This window comes from Drosophila busckii, chromosome 2R, assembly GCF_011750605.1.
Source record: "Drosophila busckii strain San Diego stock center, stock number 13000-0081.31 chromosome 2R, ASM1175060v1, whole genome shotgun sequence".
NCBI lineage: Eukaryota > Metazoa > Arthropoda > Insecta > Diptera > Drosophilidae > Drosophila > Drosophila busckii.
The window spans coordinates 1,554,739-1,573,497 of NC_046605.1; the positions used below are offsets into that span (position 1 = coordinate 1,554,739).

An 18,759-nucleotide genomic window follows, 5' to 3' on the forward strand; every position below is an offset into this window, starting at 1 on the left:
CATAATATCGCGACATAGCTAATAAATAAATATGGGTAAGTGAACACATAAAGCGCCTCTCAATGCAATTTATAAATAGTATAAAAAATAGCTCACTAAAATTAGTATGAATGATTTACATATGCAAGCATCTCTGTAGGTATATATATATATACTTATATTGGTAATCATAAAAAATAGTCATATAGTCACTGTAGTGTGTCTAAGTTGCTTTGCCATTTACTTAGTGTCTCGAGCGTGTAAATTGTTGTTGTTGCCTTTGCTGCCCCATTGGCTGTTAATTAACTCATGACCAGTATTTGGCCCCCTGCGCCTGGGCGGGCAGCGGATGATTGTAGACGGCAGCAGCAGCGACGTTGCCATGCACCGCAGCTGCCGCATAATCGTTCAGCTGATGTTGCGCAACCGCATGATGCGCCGCATTATAATTGGCCGCCGCCACCGCCGACTGGTTGAGATGATAGGCGGCCTGTGACCAGTTCGAGGGCGAGTCCAGCTTGGCATAGTTATCGCTGAGGTGCAACGAGGGCGAGATCTTTGATACACTATCGGCTGTAAGCTTCGAGAAGTCATCAATGCTCAGCTTCGAGTAGTCTGCAAAGCAAAAGCAAAAGTAAAACAGAGTTCACATTTAAGAGAGTGCGGACTCACCTTGATGATAGTAGTTCTGATTGCCAAAGTGCGCATGCTGCGCAAAGCCGCCTGGAAAGCCATGCTGAGCTGCACTCAACTCATAGCCGCCCATTTGTGTGTGATGATGCGCAGCGGCGGCGGCAGCAGCAGCAGCGCTGTGTGAATTTGGAGCATGTGCAGCGCTGTGATGATGATGCGCGCTGTCCGACATGCCTGGAGCACCACTAGCTGTAGTGCCAGCGGCAGGACTGTAGCCAGCCATGGAGCCTACACCCAGCGGCCCAAAGCCCAGCGGAGCTGCAGCGCTGCTGGCTGCAACGCCCACTCCAGCAGCGCTGCCATTCATGGGCGACAGACCAGAGCCAGAGCCACCCGAATGCTTACGCAAGCGCGCACGTCGATTGGAGAACCAAACTTGTATGCGCGCCTCGGTTAAGCCTGTGGTTTGGGCCAGCTCCTCTCTGGTGTAGACATCTGGATATTGCGTGCGAGCAAATGCGCGCTCCAGCGCCTCCAGCTGCTCGGCGGTAAAAGTGGTGCGGGAACGACGCTGCTTACGCTTCAGCGGTATGCCAGGCTCTGATTCAGTGTCGCTTATATCCGAGTCGCGGCCTGCCAAGAACAAAGAGAGAGCGAGTTAATAAAAGGCTACTAAAATTATCAACGGCTTGTCGTAAAATTTAATACGCTACGCAGCCTGCGACTAATACAGAAATTATTAAAAACTAATGCCACCGACGACGTTGTGGGAAAAGAAGCTGCCAAGACATTGGGGTGGGAGCCTCGTTTGGGGCTACTGCGCGCCATTGCGTATTAATTGAAACGTCAGGGAGCGGCGCAAATCTGTCAAAGCCGCCGCGATCAGCAGCATGTGGGCGTGGCAGCTCGTAAAAGTCAGCGCACTTGACAAGTGACACAATATATCGCATTACAGCTTGTCAGCGAGATCCACTAGAAGCCACAAACTCAGTCAAGGAGTGCAGCAATTAACTTCGGCGTCTGTTTACGCAAAGGCAAAGTTGCCGCTGCTGCAAATCGCGCATGAAGCGCAGCGTGTGCCACACCCACTTTTCCCCTTTCTACAAGCAGCCATGCCAAATTATTTGGAGAGCTCATTACATAATAAAATGACAGCTCAGACTTTAGACGGTGCGGCAACAAACGTTCAACAAGATCACAAGATCATTTTTCAAAAGAGTTACACACACACACACACACAGAATTGTCCTTAATGCAGCGGAAATAATTTGGTGGTTTCCGCAGCGGCTGCGCTTAAATTGATTGTCCTTGCCGCGTGGCCGTGTGTGTGGCAAGAAATTTACTTTGCGGTCACTACGCGTTGTAATCTTTTCCGGCTTTCACTTGACGTAGATTATTAATCGATTTTGATAGCACAGGAAGTAAAAGCAAGTGGGGGGAACTAGAGCAAAGGATAGCTAAACAATTGAGCAACATACAAAATCAAACAGCTTAAATAATATTTTTTGAACACACCCTAGTCAACGCCCACAGTTTAGTTGACCAGCAGCTTCTCTCACATACAGAAGTCGCACTATTAATCTTTCAGCACAGCCACAGCAAACAATAAAAACTTAATTATAACGCAAATATAAAAAAAAAAGTCAAAACAAGTTTTCGTTGCATGTGGGAAATGTTGAAAAAATTGAAAGAAGCCACGCATAAAAAATGAAAAGAAATCAATTAGTTTTTAAATGTTAAACAATTTATTAATTTGTTGTTACGCGGCGTTCCAAAAATAAAAACAAAGCTTCGGCTACTGTTGCTGCTGCTGCTGTTAAGCGCTTTTTATGCTTTTCTTTTTCAATTTTGTTGTTCGAATTGGAACGCGCTGCTTTTGATAAATCGCTCTGCGGTTTCATAATCCCCAGCGCTGTATCGATCATTTGCCCCCCCCCCCCAACAAACAAACAGCAGGTAGTAAGTGGAGTTCAAAGTTTAAAGCTATCGATGCAGCAGCCAGGCGCTGGACACTCATCAATCAACAGGAATTTGACACAATTTTTAATTGCTGCCCCACGCTTGACACTCTGGGCTCTACAAAACTAAAGCTTGACATATTTTGTATATTGGGCGGCTCATGTGTGTGGAGCTGCCAGCTGTCAGCTACGAAAAACTTAAAGACGAAGACACGAGCTGTTGATTCTGTACTTAAATATATATTTTTTTATATTCTTGTTGTTGTTTTTTGGAATCTCTTGACACATAACATGGCTTAAGGGGCGCTGTTGCTGTTGCTGCGGTTTAAGGCTTAAGATTCTTGTCAGCAAAAGGATTACAGGCAGCATTAAAAAAATGCCACTTCTTATATATTTTTTGGTAATTTAACAAGCGTTGAGTTGGGTTCATTAAAGCTGCTGCTGAGCTTTAGCCAAAGACCTTGAGCATTGGCGTTATAAGCGCAGCAGCATTAAATATATAAATATTTGAATTGATTGATTAGATATAGATTATATATATAAAAATAGATTGCAAATTAAGCTCGCTTCAAATAAAATATTTTATTTAAGCTTTAGTTATAAAATCTATAATAAATCAAATCCTTTTAGAGACTCTTTGCTCTGCTTTTTTAACTTTGATGCTGCCGTTTAAATGTTTTAATTCAAAAACAAATAAGACTAGTTGCTTTAATGCGCCTAAATTAACAATAAAGTAACAAAATTTATGCTATCAACGCCCACATAAAACTTGCTTTAAATTCAAATCTCACAGTATTTAAACTAATTTACGAAATTGTTAACAAACAGCGTTATAAAGATAGCAGAGCCACCACCAAAAAAAGATCACAGAAAATAAGAATTAGTTATAATCATAATCCGGCGGCAAAAGAGCAGCGGCGGCTGCTGCTGCAGAATGAAATGAAACTAATTTAAATAACAATGCAGACAAGCACTTGATCAAAACAAATCCCCCAAAGAACGAGCAGCAGCCAGGCCAAGAGCGAGAGCGAGAACGCGCATGTGGCTAAAGTGTGATAATACGTTAATAAAATATTTTGTAACTCATCAACACGCAACACAGCGGTGCATCGCTGGCGATGCTTGCAACAGAGTGAGACTGGGAACGGGGGCGCGGAGCTAACATAATGAGATCAAACGGCACGCACAGGACACCCTGTTGGGCATTAAAGATGCCGCTAGAGATCGGTGCATTTGAAGTCGAAGCGCTGCTTTTGTTCACGTTGACACTTTTTTCGGGCATGAACGATTTTAATGGGTTTTCGGCCGGCTACAAATGAGCCACAGCAACAACAGCAGCAACAACAGCAGCAACAACAGCAACATGTGTGTGAGTGAGGAGCGACACTGAGACCGCACAGGATATTTTTGCGCAATCAGCAGCGCCTGAGCGTTCATTTGTCATGTGACACTGCAAGTATTGACTATTGCTATCTCTTTCACACACTAGAGAGGGTGTGAACCCAAAGCAATTCTTCGGGCTACGGCTACGTCGGCGAACGTTTGTCTACTGCTGCGGCCATTCTTCAGTCTTGCCTTTATTTTTTGCAATATAATTGAACCTGTTTGTATTTGCGCTTGTTCTAGGCAGTGGCCGCTTTGTCTGGATGTGTAAAATATTTAGTAAACAGTTGCAGCATTCCCACGCATTGTTGTCCTGGCGGCTTCAGCGCTTGATGCATTGTCCTGCGAGCAAACACTAATTGCCCACAAGTGTTTGGCTGACTTGACTTCTTAGCCACGTCGGTGTTTTGGCATTTGATTTTCCTTTCTTTTCTTTCACTCGAGCCAGTGGGCTGTGCTGCTGGCTATTAACACGGCTATAATATAAATCGCACGCATATTTATCAGACAAGGTGTCTATTGTTGCTGCTGTGGGCGTTGCAACATTTAGCGGCGAGTTCAGTTGCGTTCGATTTCGTAGAAATAAAATTCTCGCTAATGCAACAAAGTTTTTAGTTTAATCCCGCAGCTGTCTGCAATATTTATAAGACAATTTTAATTGGTCAACATTTAATTTTGTTGACGCGGCAAGCTTCAATGCGCTTCAATAACAAACTTTAGTTTTCAATTGACACATTGATGAGCTTTCAGTCTCTCTAAGCGCTTGTCACACACAAATTTTCTTTTCATATTATATATATGATATATATACAAGATCAAAGCGCGCCGCAGCAAGCGACAATGCGCTTTGTGTAGGTCGAGCAGTTGTATAAAATCAAAATCAAACGAAATTATAAGTGAAATAAGAAACGCAGGAAATATTTAATAATGCATAATTTTTATTCGGGCTACAGTCCCAACTCTCGGGCGTTGATTACAGGCGACGCACACCGACGACGACGACGACGACGACTCCAACTGTGCCTGGACTCCACTTTATAGCTATCTCGCTCTAACTGTGTCTCTGCGCAGTTGTGGCGATTGTCTTCTGATTGCTTGGACGCTGGCCAACCAAACCAATCCACTGCATAATGACGGTGCTGCTCACAATCAAGCAAGTGGCATTCCCTCGCATAGAGCCCTATATATATATATATGTATATGTGTCTGAGTTGATGGAAAGGCGTGTGCTTATTATACGCTTCGACAAGTTAATGATAGCTCTTAGCCCAAAGTTATATAGATTAGGTTTAGTAATTGGCATTTGTACGATTTGTAGCAGCGCATTTGGTATAAGTTAAATGGCCAAGCCAAACAGGTGCATGGGCCAACATTTACATAGGAATAGGACTACCCAAATCATAGCACATAAATCTTATAGCAGGAAGTCGCTTCTAAACATAAAGCAGCTACTAAATTTGGATACTTAACAGTTCTAGCTTCATTTAGAAATTATAAATTTTAAAACATTAAGTTTACTCCTCAGTTTACTCTTCATCAAGCAGCTTTGAGTAGCTTAACAGTTTAACAGTTTTGATTATCAGAGCAGTTTCCACTCATTCACAAATTATTTATATTGAATTGCTGCATTATCATTTACTAGTAATCAAATATATCAACATCTGTCTAACTTGTTACATATTCTAAAGCAATAAACTGCAATATCTAACATTGAATAACTGAATCATCAAAAGTTGCAATGTAGTGTCCCTAACCTTTAGACTAGCAACATGTTGCATTGATAGTTAGCACACAAGTTTAATTTAAAGCTACACTTGCAGCATTTACACTGGTCGGCATATATATTTTGTCATATTTTTAAATTAAATCTACTCATAATTTGAGCTAACTTTATGCACATATTGATATCAATGATAATCAAATGCAAAACTTTTCTTAGCCCATTGTATACACTTTGAAAAATTTGAATCTTTTTTCCTAGATTATTGAGAATAGAATGCAAAAAGTTGCTGCAGTTTTAAAGTTTTACAAATCTTTTTGCTCATATTTTTTATGATTATTCCATTAATATGCAATATGTGTATAAATAAGCTAAAATTATGAGTAGATTTATGTCAAAATATATATGCCAACCAGTGTATATATATATATTGCATCAAAATGTAGCGAACCTTTGATTTGCCTTTAAATTCACCTGTGCGCAAGAATTTTTTACGCACAGCACGTACAAAAATAAATAAAAAAAGATCAAAACAGTGACATTCTTAGCTCAAGGTTATACCAACATTAGCCTTACTCATTGACTTTCTATCCGCCCATTGATGCTTGCCGTCTGCTCAAGCTGACAAGTCGGTGTGTCTGTCTGTCTATTGTCACCCCTCTGTGCTATTGTTGGACTGTTGCACTGTTTTGACACAAATGCTGGGCAAAATGCAGCAGCAGCCGTCGGCATGCTGAACAATTGGCAAGGTAAACATCAAAATGTAAATTATTTGTGGACTGTAGTAGGGCAAAGTGAAAATGCAGCTCTAATGATGCCAATACAATTTTCTAGACGAGCAACAAGCTCGTAAACTGAGCGGCGAACATAACGCTTTTGACCCCCGCCGATCGTTTATCGAATGACTTTGCATATTTAGCGTGCTTATTGGCCCTGTACAGAGTTGGAGTTCCAAGTCGCAGTCGAAGTCGAAGTCGAAGTCGAAGTCTCACGTTATTAGCTGCAGAGTCTCATGTACTTTTCTGATTCTCAGGTGTCATCATCTACACCTATTTGATGGTGTTGTTGTTGTCGATCGTTATCGATCGTTATCGAGGCGTTCGTATTGTAATATTTTGAGCGGCTTTGATTTAAGTTTAAGTCGTTGGTTCTAAGACGATCAAAGGCGGCAGCGCCGACAGCAGTTTGTTGATTTGAGCAACAAATGATTTGAGCATGAATCAACGAAATTATCAAATAAATGATCTGTAATTTCATGTAGCACGTTTTTGTGACTCTCACTCGCTCTCGCTCTCGCTCTCTTGCGCTCTCTCTTTGCTGTACTTACCACCCAAAATGCCGTGTATTGTATAATCCTTGCGTCCATCCTCGCTGCTGCGATCATTGCCACGCAGCAGTCGACTGATCGATGAAGTGGATGGCGGATCGGCAAAGCCCTCCTGGAAATAAAAACATAGAGTTAAGCACTGGAATTGAAACATCTTATCTTATCTCAATGGGCACTTGCAGCGCAGTTCAGATAAATCAAACAAATCCAATTAAGATAAGCGCTCGCCGCATAATCATTTCACATTATAAATTATACCAATAGCCCCCAGCTGGAGCTGAAGCTACTGTCTGCCTAACTGTTCCAGTCAGTTCCAACTTGTTGGATTTTGGTAGCGGTGACATTAATGCCACAGTTGCCAGGCAGCTGCCCACTTTTTCTCTTGTTTGGACAATCTTCTAACTCTCTCTCTCTCTCTTTCTTTCTTTTTTCGTCGGACTTCTTGTAATCCAATTAGGCGCAATGTCAAGCTGCAACTGCGTCAAGCCCTGAGAATTTGTTAGCGTGTCACGCGTTTGTCGCTAAAGCAGCTCAAAACTTTTTATTTAAATGCAAAAAAAATTAAATGAAAATAAAAATTGAAATGCCAAAGACTTTGATTAAATTGCATTTTATAAAGAGTGTAAATCGGGTAAGTTTAAAAGCTTAGCATATATATAGTAATAAGCTCTAATTCTAATAAGTGCATATTGAAGAAGTTTATAAATGAAAGCAAAGTTTTATCTATTTATATATGTGCATTATAAATTCACAGAAAAGCAACTCAGATTGCAAATTGTACTTTTACCAAAGAAAATAAAATCAATATGTTGATATTTGATTCATATACTCCTTGATTTTATTTATCTCTAAAAGCAAAGCAATTTTAATTGGAATTCATTTCGCTGGAATAAAACTTTTCCATATAATGTTTGTATATTGCCCAAGCCCTCAGCAACTTTTCTATGAATTGATTATCAATAACTTTAGCGCCAGGCAACAAAAATAATTCTGTAGAAAAATCATAAGACACAGAGCAACAAAATCAAAGCAATTCTTCATGCAATGCAACCAAAAACTGTCAGTTTTCATTAAAGCTACGAACTGCAGCTAGAGATTGAGACTGACCCAACATCAGTCAGTCACTCAGTCACTCAGTCTAGGCGCAAAATGGAGTGGCATGTGCTGCAAACATTTTCATGATTAATAAAAATACTTTTGTTGTTGTTGTATTTTGTTTTTGATTGCTGCACACGCAGCCAAAGGTGCCACAACTGGCACCTCATAGACGTGGCCGCAACCAAAACTGACATTTTGTCCAGCTTGAGAAGTTGAAGCGTAAACTGGAATTGCGCTCCACTTGGCTAACCAGACAAGCCGCCAGCGCAAGCTACTGTCTGCCTGTTATTTCTATTGAATGTGTCATGAGCAGCAGCAGCAGCAACAACAACAAGCGCAACGAGCAGCAGCAGCAGCAACTGAATTTCTGTTTTGAGTTTTTTATATTTTTTTGAGCTAGACTGTGGTCAGTGTCTACCGGTTGGGGAGCTGTAGCTGCTGGAATGTGTGACAGCTTATCTTGTAGCAACTGACAACTGCAAGCCCCAAGTATTTGCCCCCTAACTGTGCGACACCATGCCCCATGCCGCAGACTCTGCCCGTGCCTCTCTCGCTGACTACACAAATTCAATTGAAATTTAATTAATTAGTTGACAGTTGGATTGACACGCGAGCGCGCATGCAAAGCCGCCTTTCTTTTTGTTTGTTTATTAATTCTAAAATTTATTGCTTGATTTACTTTTTGGAGTCCTAGCTGATTGACTGACAGGTGTGGTCGAAATTCTTGGAAAGGCAGCAGCAGTTTGCTTGTCTTTGTTTGCTTGGGTAAGTTGTCAGCAGCGCTTTGGAAATTGAAGCTGCGGCTTAACGCACTCGCAAAACCTAAAATATTTATAATTTAAAGCTGAGTTGAAACAATTAATTGTGGCTATACCAGTTGAATCAATCAAGAGCTGCACAGCTGCCAACTTGGCCAAACGAGAGTTAAGAGCGAGGCTGCGGCTCTGAGAAGGAAGCGAGAAGCTGCGCATCGCCCGTTGGCGTATTCTAATTAAGCGTGAAGCGCACCTGGAGGCTCTTTTTACGCCTACTGCGCAGCCACAGATGCAAAAGATACACAAGATACAGATAGAGCGAGACAGAGCGACCGATATGTGGCTCGATCATATCGATGGCCGTTCGAATTGGCATCGCCACATAAACTGTAACTAATTGCGGCTTCAAATAAAGAGCAACAGACCTCAAGCCGACACAAACAGGCTACAAATATACATATATGCATCTTTTTTTATGTTTCTTGTGTTTTGCGCAACTCGCCACAAGGCAAGGGGGCAGCTTAAGTTGCGGCAGCGCACGCCCAAAATAATTTTGCGAGACATTTGGTCTGCGCCTTAAGCTAAGCAAACAACATTGGCGTAGGTTCAGTTTTAGTTTTGTTGTTTTTGTTTAACGCAACAATTGTTGCAAACTAACAACGTGGCTGAGCAGCCTTTTGTTTGTTTAAACGTGACTTGATTTAAGTTTATTTCACTTTTTGGCTGCACTGCAAAAAATGTAAATAAATTAGTTGAACAGCCCAGAATATTTACAATTTATAATTATAATATGTAATATATTTATTTGGCATAATTTCAGCATTAATTTAATATATTTTATTTAACACTTCAGTGTGCTATCGAATGTGTTTATAAAATAATTATTGAAATATTTTTAAATGATATTTCTTCTAAACAAATTTATGCGCAAAATTTTAAAACAAGCTTAGCAATGTTTTTGATTTAATAAAGTTTAGCTTAGCAGCTGCTAAGTGTTGATTCTACCGTTATGTTTTGCATATATAATAAGGCCTGTCCAACCGGAAGTTGAGATCGGCTGGTTTGCACCTTGGCTTAGCCTCAAGGATAACACACAGCTGTGTGCCGACAAACGAACGAACGAGATGCGGCCAAGTTGAACACCTTTGGGCGTTGTCGTCGTCGTGTTTTATGCTTTAATCGATTTCTAAACGGTTTGGGTGGCATTGCGAAAATTTGTCGTCGCTGTTGTACAACAAATTTGTCAATGAACGAGTCCAAACGAACGAGCCGGCATATGCAAAAGGCAACGTGCCATAAACAAAGCCAGCGGGCGGCCCAAAGGACCAGGCTCAGAGCTGAGACTGGCCCGAGTCTGCCACGTGACTTTTTGGAAAAACGGAAGTAAGTCGCCGCCGTCGACTTCACTGGTTTGTATTTTATGAATGAACCTACATAATGGACATGCGGTTAGAGCCGACGCTACTGGGCGGCAAATCCTTGTGACCTTTGTGCTGTCACATTTTATGGCTTCCTGCGCAGGTGCAGCGCAAGTGGGAGGCGTAGTTCAGCTAAGCACACTCACCTTGATCAGCTTCTCGCGTATTTCCCAGCTGAATATGCCGGGATTCTCTTTGCGCAGCTCCTCAATGCGCGTCTCAATCTCCGGCGAGGTTACCTTGGGCTTGGAGCCGCCTATAACGCCAGGCCGTATGGAGCCCGTTTCCTGGTAGCGATTCAGTATCTTGGATACGCAGCCATGCGACACACGCAGCTGTCTGGAGATGACACATGGACGCACTCCGCTGGCGGCCATCTCAACAATTTTGAGGCGTATGTGATTGGGCAGCGGGCGGCCGTTGATGAAGACGCCGCCAAGTTGATTGACGCGACCCTGGCCTGCAATTTGCAGTAGCAGTTAGCAATGTAAATAATAATTTAAGCTAATTTCAAATAAAGTTTAATTTGAGTATTGCAACAATTTGTGTTAATAAGTTGAGAGTACTCAAGCAAGCTCGATGCGAATTAATAGAGGAATGATAAGTAAATTTATTCCAAACTGCTTTGATATATAAGTAAACATAATGTAAGTGCAATTATATTGATTTATATGCGTTAAAATAGTAATAAGCATTTATATATAGTAATTTATTTATATTTTGTTTATACAAAATCAAGAATTTTGCGCTAAATTGAAAGCTATGATTATTTATTTTATAATTTTGTAGACTTTGATGCAAAAGAAGTTAAAGCTAATAATGTTTACAAGGAGTTATGCAAATTTAAAGTTTTGGACATTTGAATTATAATAAAAATATGATAAAATTGCAGAGTAAACAGCAGCAAACAATTGTTGCTATTGATACCATTTTGTTGTTAGAAAAATAATAATAAATTTGTTATTTTATTGTTGTTCTTGTGCTTACCTTGAAAAGGATAACCCGCGAACAATGGTCGCAACGAGTTGGCGCTGGTCATATCCATATTTGAGACTCCGTTTTGGGCTTAAACTTAAACTTAGAAACTAGTTGGAGAGCACACACACGGCCAATTACAAAGGCTTTTAACTGGGTCAATGCATTGGGGGGGGCACTAAGCACAAGTTGCCACAATTGTTGGCTGCACTTTGGTTGCACTGATTGCGGCTTTTTGCAACATCCGACGGAAGGAAGCGACGACAACAACAAGAACAACAATCACGACGGCAGCGACGGCGACGTTAGACGCGAATATTTTTATTTCTGAGAATTGCGGCGCGGCTGGGCAACGATCAAAGCGCTTGGGACTCGCAAACACAACTAAAGGGGCATAAATTAACGAAGGCCGCAACGGGCGACGAATGCGAGATCGCGGCTGGAACTGGTTTCGACTGAGCGACAGCAGCAGCAGCAGCAGCGGGCGCAGCTTTCGCGCTCGCTTACGCCCTTTTGTTGCTGCTGGCGCCAGACAACATGGCAACGATCAAAAAAGTTGAGTGCGCGAGTGAGCGAGAGAGCAGCCGGCCATGCGGCACGCCTTGAGCGCTGATTGGCTGCAGCCATTGGGGCGGTTTTTATTGCCTCTCAGCTCAGCTTTGATATCAACTGCAATTAAGAGCAACCAAATGGAACGGCAGAGCAGCAGCAGCAGCAGCAGCAGCAGCAACCCCCCGCTGAATTTCATTAATGTGCAGCGATCTTTTAGCCTGAGCAGCTGGCAGTAGTCCTTAGCTGTCATGGCTGCCACGTGTGTGTATGTGTGTGTGCCTGTGTGTGTGTGTATTGTCCTGGTGTGTGACACTTTTTGTATTATGTATGACTTTTTGTTTTCTCCTCTTTACTCTTTGCAGCAGCCAATTAAAGCGTGAAGGCTGCCGTCGGCTGTCGGCGACTGGCACAGGACATAGTTTTTACCTTCAGCGCATTATATATTAACGCAGCGTTACGCTTGGCATTTTAGCACCCACGGTCGGTACGACTGTCTGTCTGTCTGTTTATTTGCAATACGCGCTTGGCGTTGGGTTAGGTCTATATGTGCTTAGAGTCATTGCATTTGTTGTTTGTCATCATCAAGTTTTTATGCTGGGCTGGCTTACTAGTTCCTTTTAGCCTTGCCTTGTTTAACCTTATCCTGACACACACACACACAGCGACAAACAATAGAAGTTCATGCCTATTTACGAGCCGCAGTAGTCCGCTCGCCATCATTTATCTGAAGTTTCCGTTTCGCAGTTGCCGTTGCTGCTGTTGTTGCTTATTTTGCTGGGCAGATAAGAGCAGCAACTCATGAGTTATGTTTATTATATGCAGCTTCATGTGTAGCTGCCACAAGCTCGTTTTGTGGTTGTTAATTAGCTATGAAAGTCATAAGGAATGCTTAGGCAACAATTTACTGCCGAGCTGAGCGATACGAGATAAGCGCACTTAACATATTTTTGCATTTCCCAATTGCAAATATGTAATAAAGCTTAAAGAGGCAAGTGGCAAAGCTTAAATTCACATGGAACATTTTATAATATAATAATAATTTTAATTCAATTCACTTTATTTTCATAGCAAAAAATATTCACGCATTACAGTTGAAAATATTGTTCAAGTTGGAGAATGAATATTTGGCATTGAACCCTTCAATCCATGAACTAAATTTTGAACTTATTAAAAAGTTACCATTGCTATTGAAATAATTCTATATAAATTTTATATATTTTTTATTTAGAGATTTATTAATAAAATATATAGAAGCATAAACTAAATTGTAATCTTACTAAAAAGTTACAATTGCTATTGCATTTGAAATAATTCGATTTAAATTTTATATATTTTTTTTAAGGTTTATTTATAAAAGATATGGAAGCATAGGCTTTAATATAAATTATAGTTAGCTTTGAAGATATCTGACTAAGCAGCCATTGAACTATTTAATTCACTATCGATTATTTACTCAAACTAAAAAATTACGTATCCGCATTAAACTTTGAGTGCCGCTTGCTGCGCTCGCTCTGCGCTAATTTAATTATGTATTTAGTTTATGCACTTCCTTTCGAATTTCTTGCTTGAGCAAGCTGTTAATCAACTGCCACGCCTGCTACATTTCCGTTTAAGGACATACCAAAAAAGGAGCAACATTAAATTTGTTATCGCTTGTGGGCAACACGCTTGAGAAATTTCTTTAATTGAAAACTGTCAATACGCAAATTACACAATTTGTCATCGTTTATCGCTAACCAGAACGTTGTGGCTTCCTTGCTCAGCGTGTGGCCTTCAAATAAATAGAGCACATAGTTAATGCCTCCGAGTTCGGTTCATTTGCATTTGGCCAACAGCAGCGCAGCTGAGACTTGAGCGCAGGTTCGAGAGTGTGGGAATGCATTGAAGTGCAGTTCGCTTCATTAGCAACGAATTTTATGCTGATTAGCGCACAGTTCGAGTTCAAAAGGATATTTGAACAGGCTGAGCGCAGCTCATTCCGCTCAATTCAATTTACAATTTTACAATTTTAATTACAATGCGCATTTGCATTTGGCCTGCTGCCCAACAAACACGCACACACGCACACGCACACGCATATGTGTGTGTGGTTGGTAGGCAGCCATTTTGGTTGCTCTGGTGTTGGTTTTACTTTGGCCAGATGCAGGCGGCGGCGTGTGTATCCTTAATATGCGTAAACTTCACGCTTAATTCTTTATATTATGATGATGTCCTTTCGCCGCTTTTGGCTTTTGTTTGGCAGTAGACTCGGCTTTTGGTCTTAACAAATTTTACAATAATATAAAGGACGACTGCAGTTTTAAAGGGGGCCAGCTGCAACTCCCTTTTGGATCGATAGATCGAATGCAATTAATGGCTGTTGATAGATTTTTATGTTTGTATATAGCATCGAACTGACTTTGGCTAGGGGGTTGCAATTTCGTAAGGGCGCAGCATATGTTGGAAAAACTCATTAGAGAGCTGCAGCTATGAAAGAGTTAAATAGATTTTGTTATTATTTTGTTGTACTTTGAATAGTTTTATAACTTGTTGACTTACTCAGTATGCCAACAACATTTCTTTGAATTGCTGCAGTTTGTTTAGGACCGTTAAACGCAAGTTCCACTAACTGATCCATCACTTGCTGAACTGTCAACAACGCTGGCATTCAAATCTCAATCGCCAGCAGCAGCAGCAGTAGCTGGAAGTGAAACAAATAGCTACAAATATTCTCATTCAAAGCGGACAAGTTGCAGTTAATATTGAACAATCCCAAGGCGCAGACGAGCTACGAAAAATGACTGATGGCCGCTGTGGCTGTGGAACAAGTGAAAATTAGGTAGCCAAGGCAACGGCAAGGACTATTGTCAAACTGTTTTCACTCCTTCATGCTAAATTTGCACGCTGGACTGAGCGTGGCATGAGGCAACACAGCTGTGTGCAACATAGACAACGGGGTACGGTAGCACAGCAAGTGGCAATGTTTGCGTATGCGGCAAGGACACTTTGGCTACTCGTCATAAACAACAAACAGTTGAAAATATGTCTTGACTGCTTCTGGGAAGCGACTGCTTGCCACTTGGGGCACGTCTCACACTCACACACTCACACTTCATTGCACTTGCCGAGATAGTGAGGCATGTTCGTTTATGATCTTGTCGCTTTGAATGAATCTCTCAACTGCTCGACATGTACTTAAAGTTTTACAACCAACCCTAAACTATGATGATGATCTATGCACAGGCCTTGACTTTCAAATCGGCGACAAAATTTACAGCCACATTGTAAATCAATGGACACAACTCCCGCTCCAGCTGCTGCTCCATAACGAAAGCAAAAGATTTGTTACACAATTTAGCACTTGGCATAGCAAATGTCTTTTTATTCTTAATATTATTGTAAGTTTTTTTCAATAGAATGATACACTAATTGAGAGGCTTTGTTGCTTTAATATTAAGTGGAAATTGTCTGCGTTATTTTCACACATTTTCGGCTGCAGTTCAGTTGAAAAACTTTGAGACTTTTGTTGCAATTTTTGAAAAGAATTTTCTTTAGTTCGCTAACTGCTTGAGGCTTACATTTATTTACTATTGAGTAGTTGTGTTGCTTGTCTGTCTAAAACTAAAACTCAGCTTGGCTTAAAATATAATTTCAATTTCATTTGTCATTTCGTTACGTTTGCTTTGGCTGGTGCCGCAGCTGAAACATAAAAAAACTTGCGAAAACTTTTAAACTTTTTAACTTTCAACTGTTGCCGTGACTTTGATGGATACGCTGGCCAGAGAGACAGAGACAGATGCAGAGCCATATCTACATATCTTTAGCTGAGCTGCGTTTCGCTTAAATGAAGTACCAAAAACTCAATTTATTTGCAATTAAATTGTGAAACAAAATCTGCACGGCTCTTGCTTCAACTTTTATATTTTACTTTTTTTCGCTGCCGCTGCTGCTGAGCAGGAAAAGCTTTGAACGCGTCGACAGCGTCGTCAGTGGGTCTGGGTCTGCTCCCAGTTTGTTGGCAAGTGCGTTAGCGGCTTTAGCTTTTGATCTTGCGCTCTCTTTCTGGCTCTCTCGAACTCAGACTACATATATCTATATATATATGTATATATGCTATATGTCATTGTAACATAAAAGTTCAATTTTAATTGCCGCGCTTGACGTGCTCAAGGTATTTGGCTTGGCATTTTTACGATCACTTTGGCAAATCTGCGCTTCAAAGTCATTTCGGGTTCGCAGTCGCAGTCGCAGCTTCGACTCAGTTTGAAGCATTGCGACTGACTTTTGTCGGCCACTTTGTCCAGTCACTTCTCTTAGCCGCATCCTCCACTCCCCCCCACACAGTGCAGCGCCTCCAGCCACTAAGGCTCTGTGTCAAGTCGTTAAAAGCGTCAGCGTGCCCGTCAGTTTGTCTTTTGCGGCTTCGAGCATGGATTTTACATATGTTCATTTGTTTATACGACTGACCCCCCCCCGCCAGCCGCCGCTGCTGAACCGCGTGCCTCTGTTTGGGCAGAGGGCAGATTGGCACTCAGTTTAAGCGATTGCAAATCCGTAACTCATTTTGCCTCCTTTTTAAATACTCGCACACAAATCTCTTTAACATTTTGGAACTTTGGCTGTTGCTTTCGAAGCTGTGGAGCAACCTTCACCAAATTTGCTGCATTTTCCCACACACACAACAAGAAACAAACTTAAACTTAATTGTGCAGCTTGCTAAGAGCTATTGCCAAATGATGCACAGCGAGAAATTGCAAAGAAGAATATTATTAATTAAATTATAGTTCAACATATTAAGCTAAATGCTCAATGAAAAGAAATTTCATATTAAGCAGCAAGACATTATTCAAAATATTTTAGCCTCAAGGCATTTGTTGCTCTGGCTAGAATTTAATTCTAGGCTACAATTAAAATAAATAAATTATTAAAATATTTTAGCAGTATATAAATTCTGCCCCTTTTTCTCACAGTGCATGACATAAATCTAAGCATCAATAACATAAATTAAAAATACAGCAAAAGGGCAACTCCCAGCGGCATCGCTTTGTGCAAGCTGCTGACACACGTAACTGCCCCCTTTGACGCCGCCCATGGGGGCTGCCCGCCTGTCGAGTGGAGCAACTGCAGCAGACTGCATGTCGTCGTCTCCCAGCTCAATTTGTTTGCAGCGAGACACACGAACAGAGAGACAGACGAACAATACAGCGAGTAGTTGTTGCTGTGTTGCAAGTTCGTTTGTAATTTATGCCGAGAAGCGCGCAAGGAGCCATCAATGTCCAGAGTGTTGAGTAATTTGCTAAACATGCGCAGCTTTGCTCAAACTGAGGGCTGGGAACTGAGGGCTGCAAACTGAACTGAAGCAGAGGCGTTGGCGCAACTGCCGATTGCAAACGTTTTGGCTGATTTATAACGACGGCGGCGGCGCTTTTTAGCTGCCCTTGGGACTGGGGAGATCGCATTGCATTTTGGGTGTAAAACATAAACATGTTTAAATGCAGGCAAATGTGTTTTTAAACAGTGCATCTTAAATCAAAGATCTGTGGGCACCGACCAGGAGAGCGCGCACAATTTCCGTTGAAAATCGCGTGCGGTTTGCTGCTCTTGCTTTTTGGCTTAAATAACTAAATTAAGGATATGCCTAACAAACCATTAACACCCGAACCGCAAAACACAGTCAGAGTCGAAGAGAGAGAGCGAGAGCGGGAGAGCGCGCTACCTGTAACGCGGTAGGTCCTGTGACAGGACAATGCACTTGCATTTTTGTCGCATGATTAGAGCCCATTACAAATCGTAAGTGTTACGCTCAGAGTCTTGGGTCTACTAGGTGGTCTTTGTTTAAGCCAAATAGACTTGTCAAACTGTGCCAATGATTCGATTGGCTACGCCAACTTAGTCAACATGCTCCTTGCCGCTTGCTGCTGCTGCTGCTTCCTGTGCCGTTGCCAATCGTTTTAGCCGCGCTTTTTAGCCCAAAACATATACACAGCTGTCACAGTGTACAAATAAGTTATAGCCATAGTTGAAGGTGTTGCCAAATTATGCTAATTTAATTAGCCATTTCCATATATAAGCCATAATATTTGGCTGCCAATTGATATGGCACGCCCACTAAACTCACTGCATAATTTTAACTCGCAAATTAAGCAATTTTATTTATAAATTATTACAGTTTCTATTGCTTTAATTTTGAATGTAGCTTTCGATTCTAGGAAAATGCAAAAAGTGCCGCAGCAAATCAAAATCAAATTAAGGCAAACTGAAGATAACATGCGGCTCAATTACGGCGTAGCCCAAAAATGTGTGCCGTAATTTGTGTTGTTTGAAGTCGGCACGAGTCCGCCGAGCTTAACGGCAACGTGCCACAATTAAAACTGAAAATAAGTTTATTAAAGTCGCGCTCTTGGCTCTGTGGAAATCAAAGACAACTTTGACATGTGCCGCCGCCGCCTTGAAGATGCGCGACGCAATAATTGAAACTCACGCTGTGCAATTGGAGCGCAGGGGGAGCAGAGCTGCGCTGAGTGGGGTTGGGGGGAAAAACTAACAAAAATGGAAATTGTAGCCAATCGATTTGTATAGCCGACTGAGCCGAACTCTCTGCAATTAGAAGTAGAACCCGCGCGGCTACCAAACATTGACTTTAACCTTTACGTTAATTATTTATTTTTCCTCACTTTTCACATGGCACTTTCTTGGCGATAATTTTCGGTGAACGCTGCGCACCGCACGCAGAACTAAAATGCATTACGAAAATCCATTAACTATGGTAAATAAATCAAAATAGTGGAAAAGAAGCAGTTGCAGTTGGAAAATGGAAAAGGCTTTGCTGAAAAACAGACTCGCATGCGAGTGTATTTATTTGTATTATTTATGTGCTTTCTTACACGAGCAACTGTAACTTTATATATATGTGTGTGCGTGTGCGTGTGAGTATCTGTGTGAGCTGCAACTCAAAGGATTGATTGCGTTTCGTGATTAGTTG

General features: G+C 41.4%; 1 protein-coding gene across 2 annotated transcripts; it reads right to left on the minus strand.

Moving 5' to 3' along the window:
- Positions 1-98: 98 nt before the first annotated feature.
- LOC108595462 (protein gooseberry-neuro) lies at positions 99-11,595 on the minus strand. 2 transcript variants are annotated; one of them, XM_017980705.1, is made up of 5 exons: positions 11,259-11,595; positions 10,418-10,731; positions 7,001-7,112; positions 652-1,245; positions 99-594 (listed from the first exon to the last, which is right to left on the minus strand). In XM_017980705.1, the coding sequence occupies exons 1-5, from the start codon at positions 11,314-11,316 to the stop codon at positions 287-289; spliced, it is 1,386 nt and encodes a 461-aa protein (XP_017836194.1). In that variant the 5' UTR covers positions 11,317-11,595; the 3' UTR covers positions 99-286. The 2 variants fall into 2 exon arrangements, with proteins under 2 accessions (XP_017836194.1, XP_017836195.1); XM_017980706.1 differs by lacking the exons at positions 7,001-7,112; positions 10,418-10,731; positions 11,259-11,595 and adding an exon at positions 6,250-6,318 and having other exon boundaries at positions 100-594.
- Positions 11,596-18,759: the final 7,164 nt, after the last annotated feature.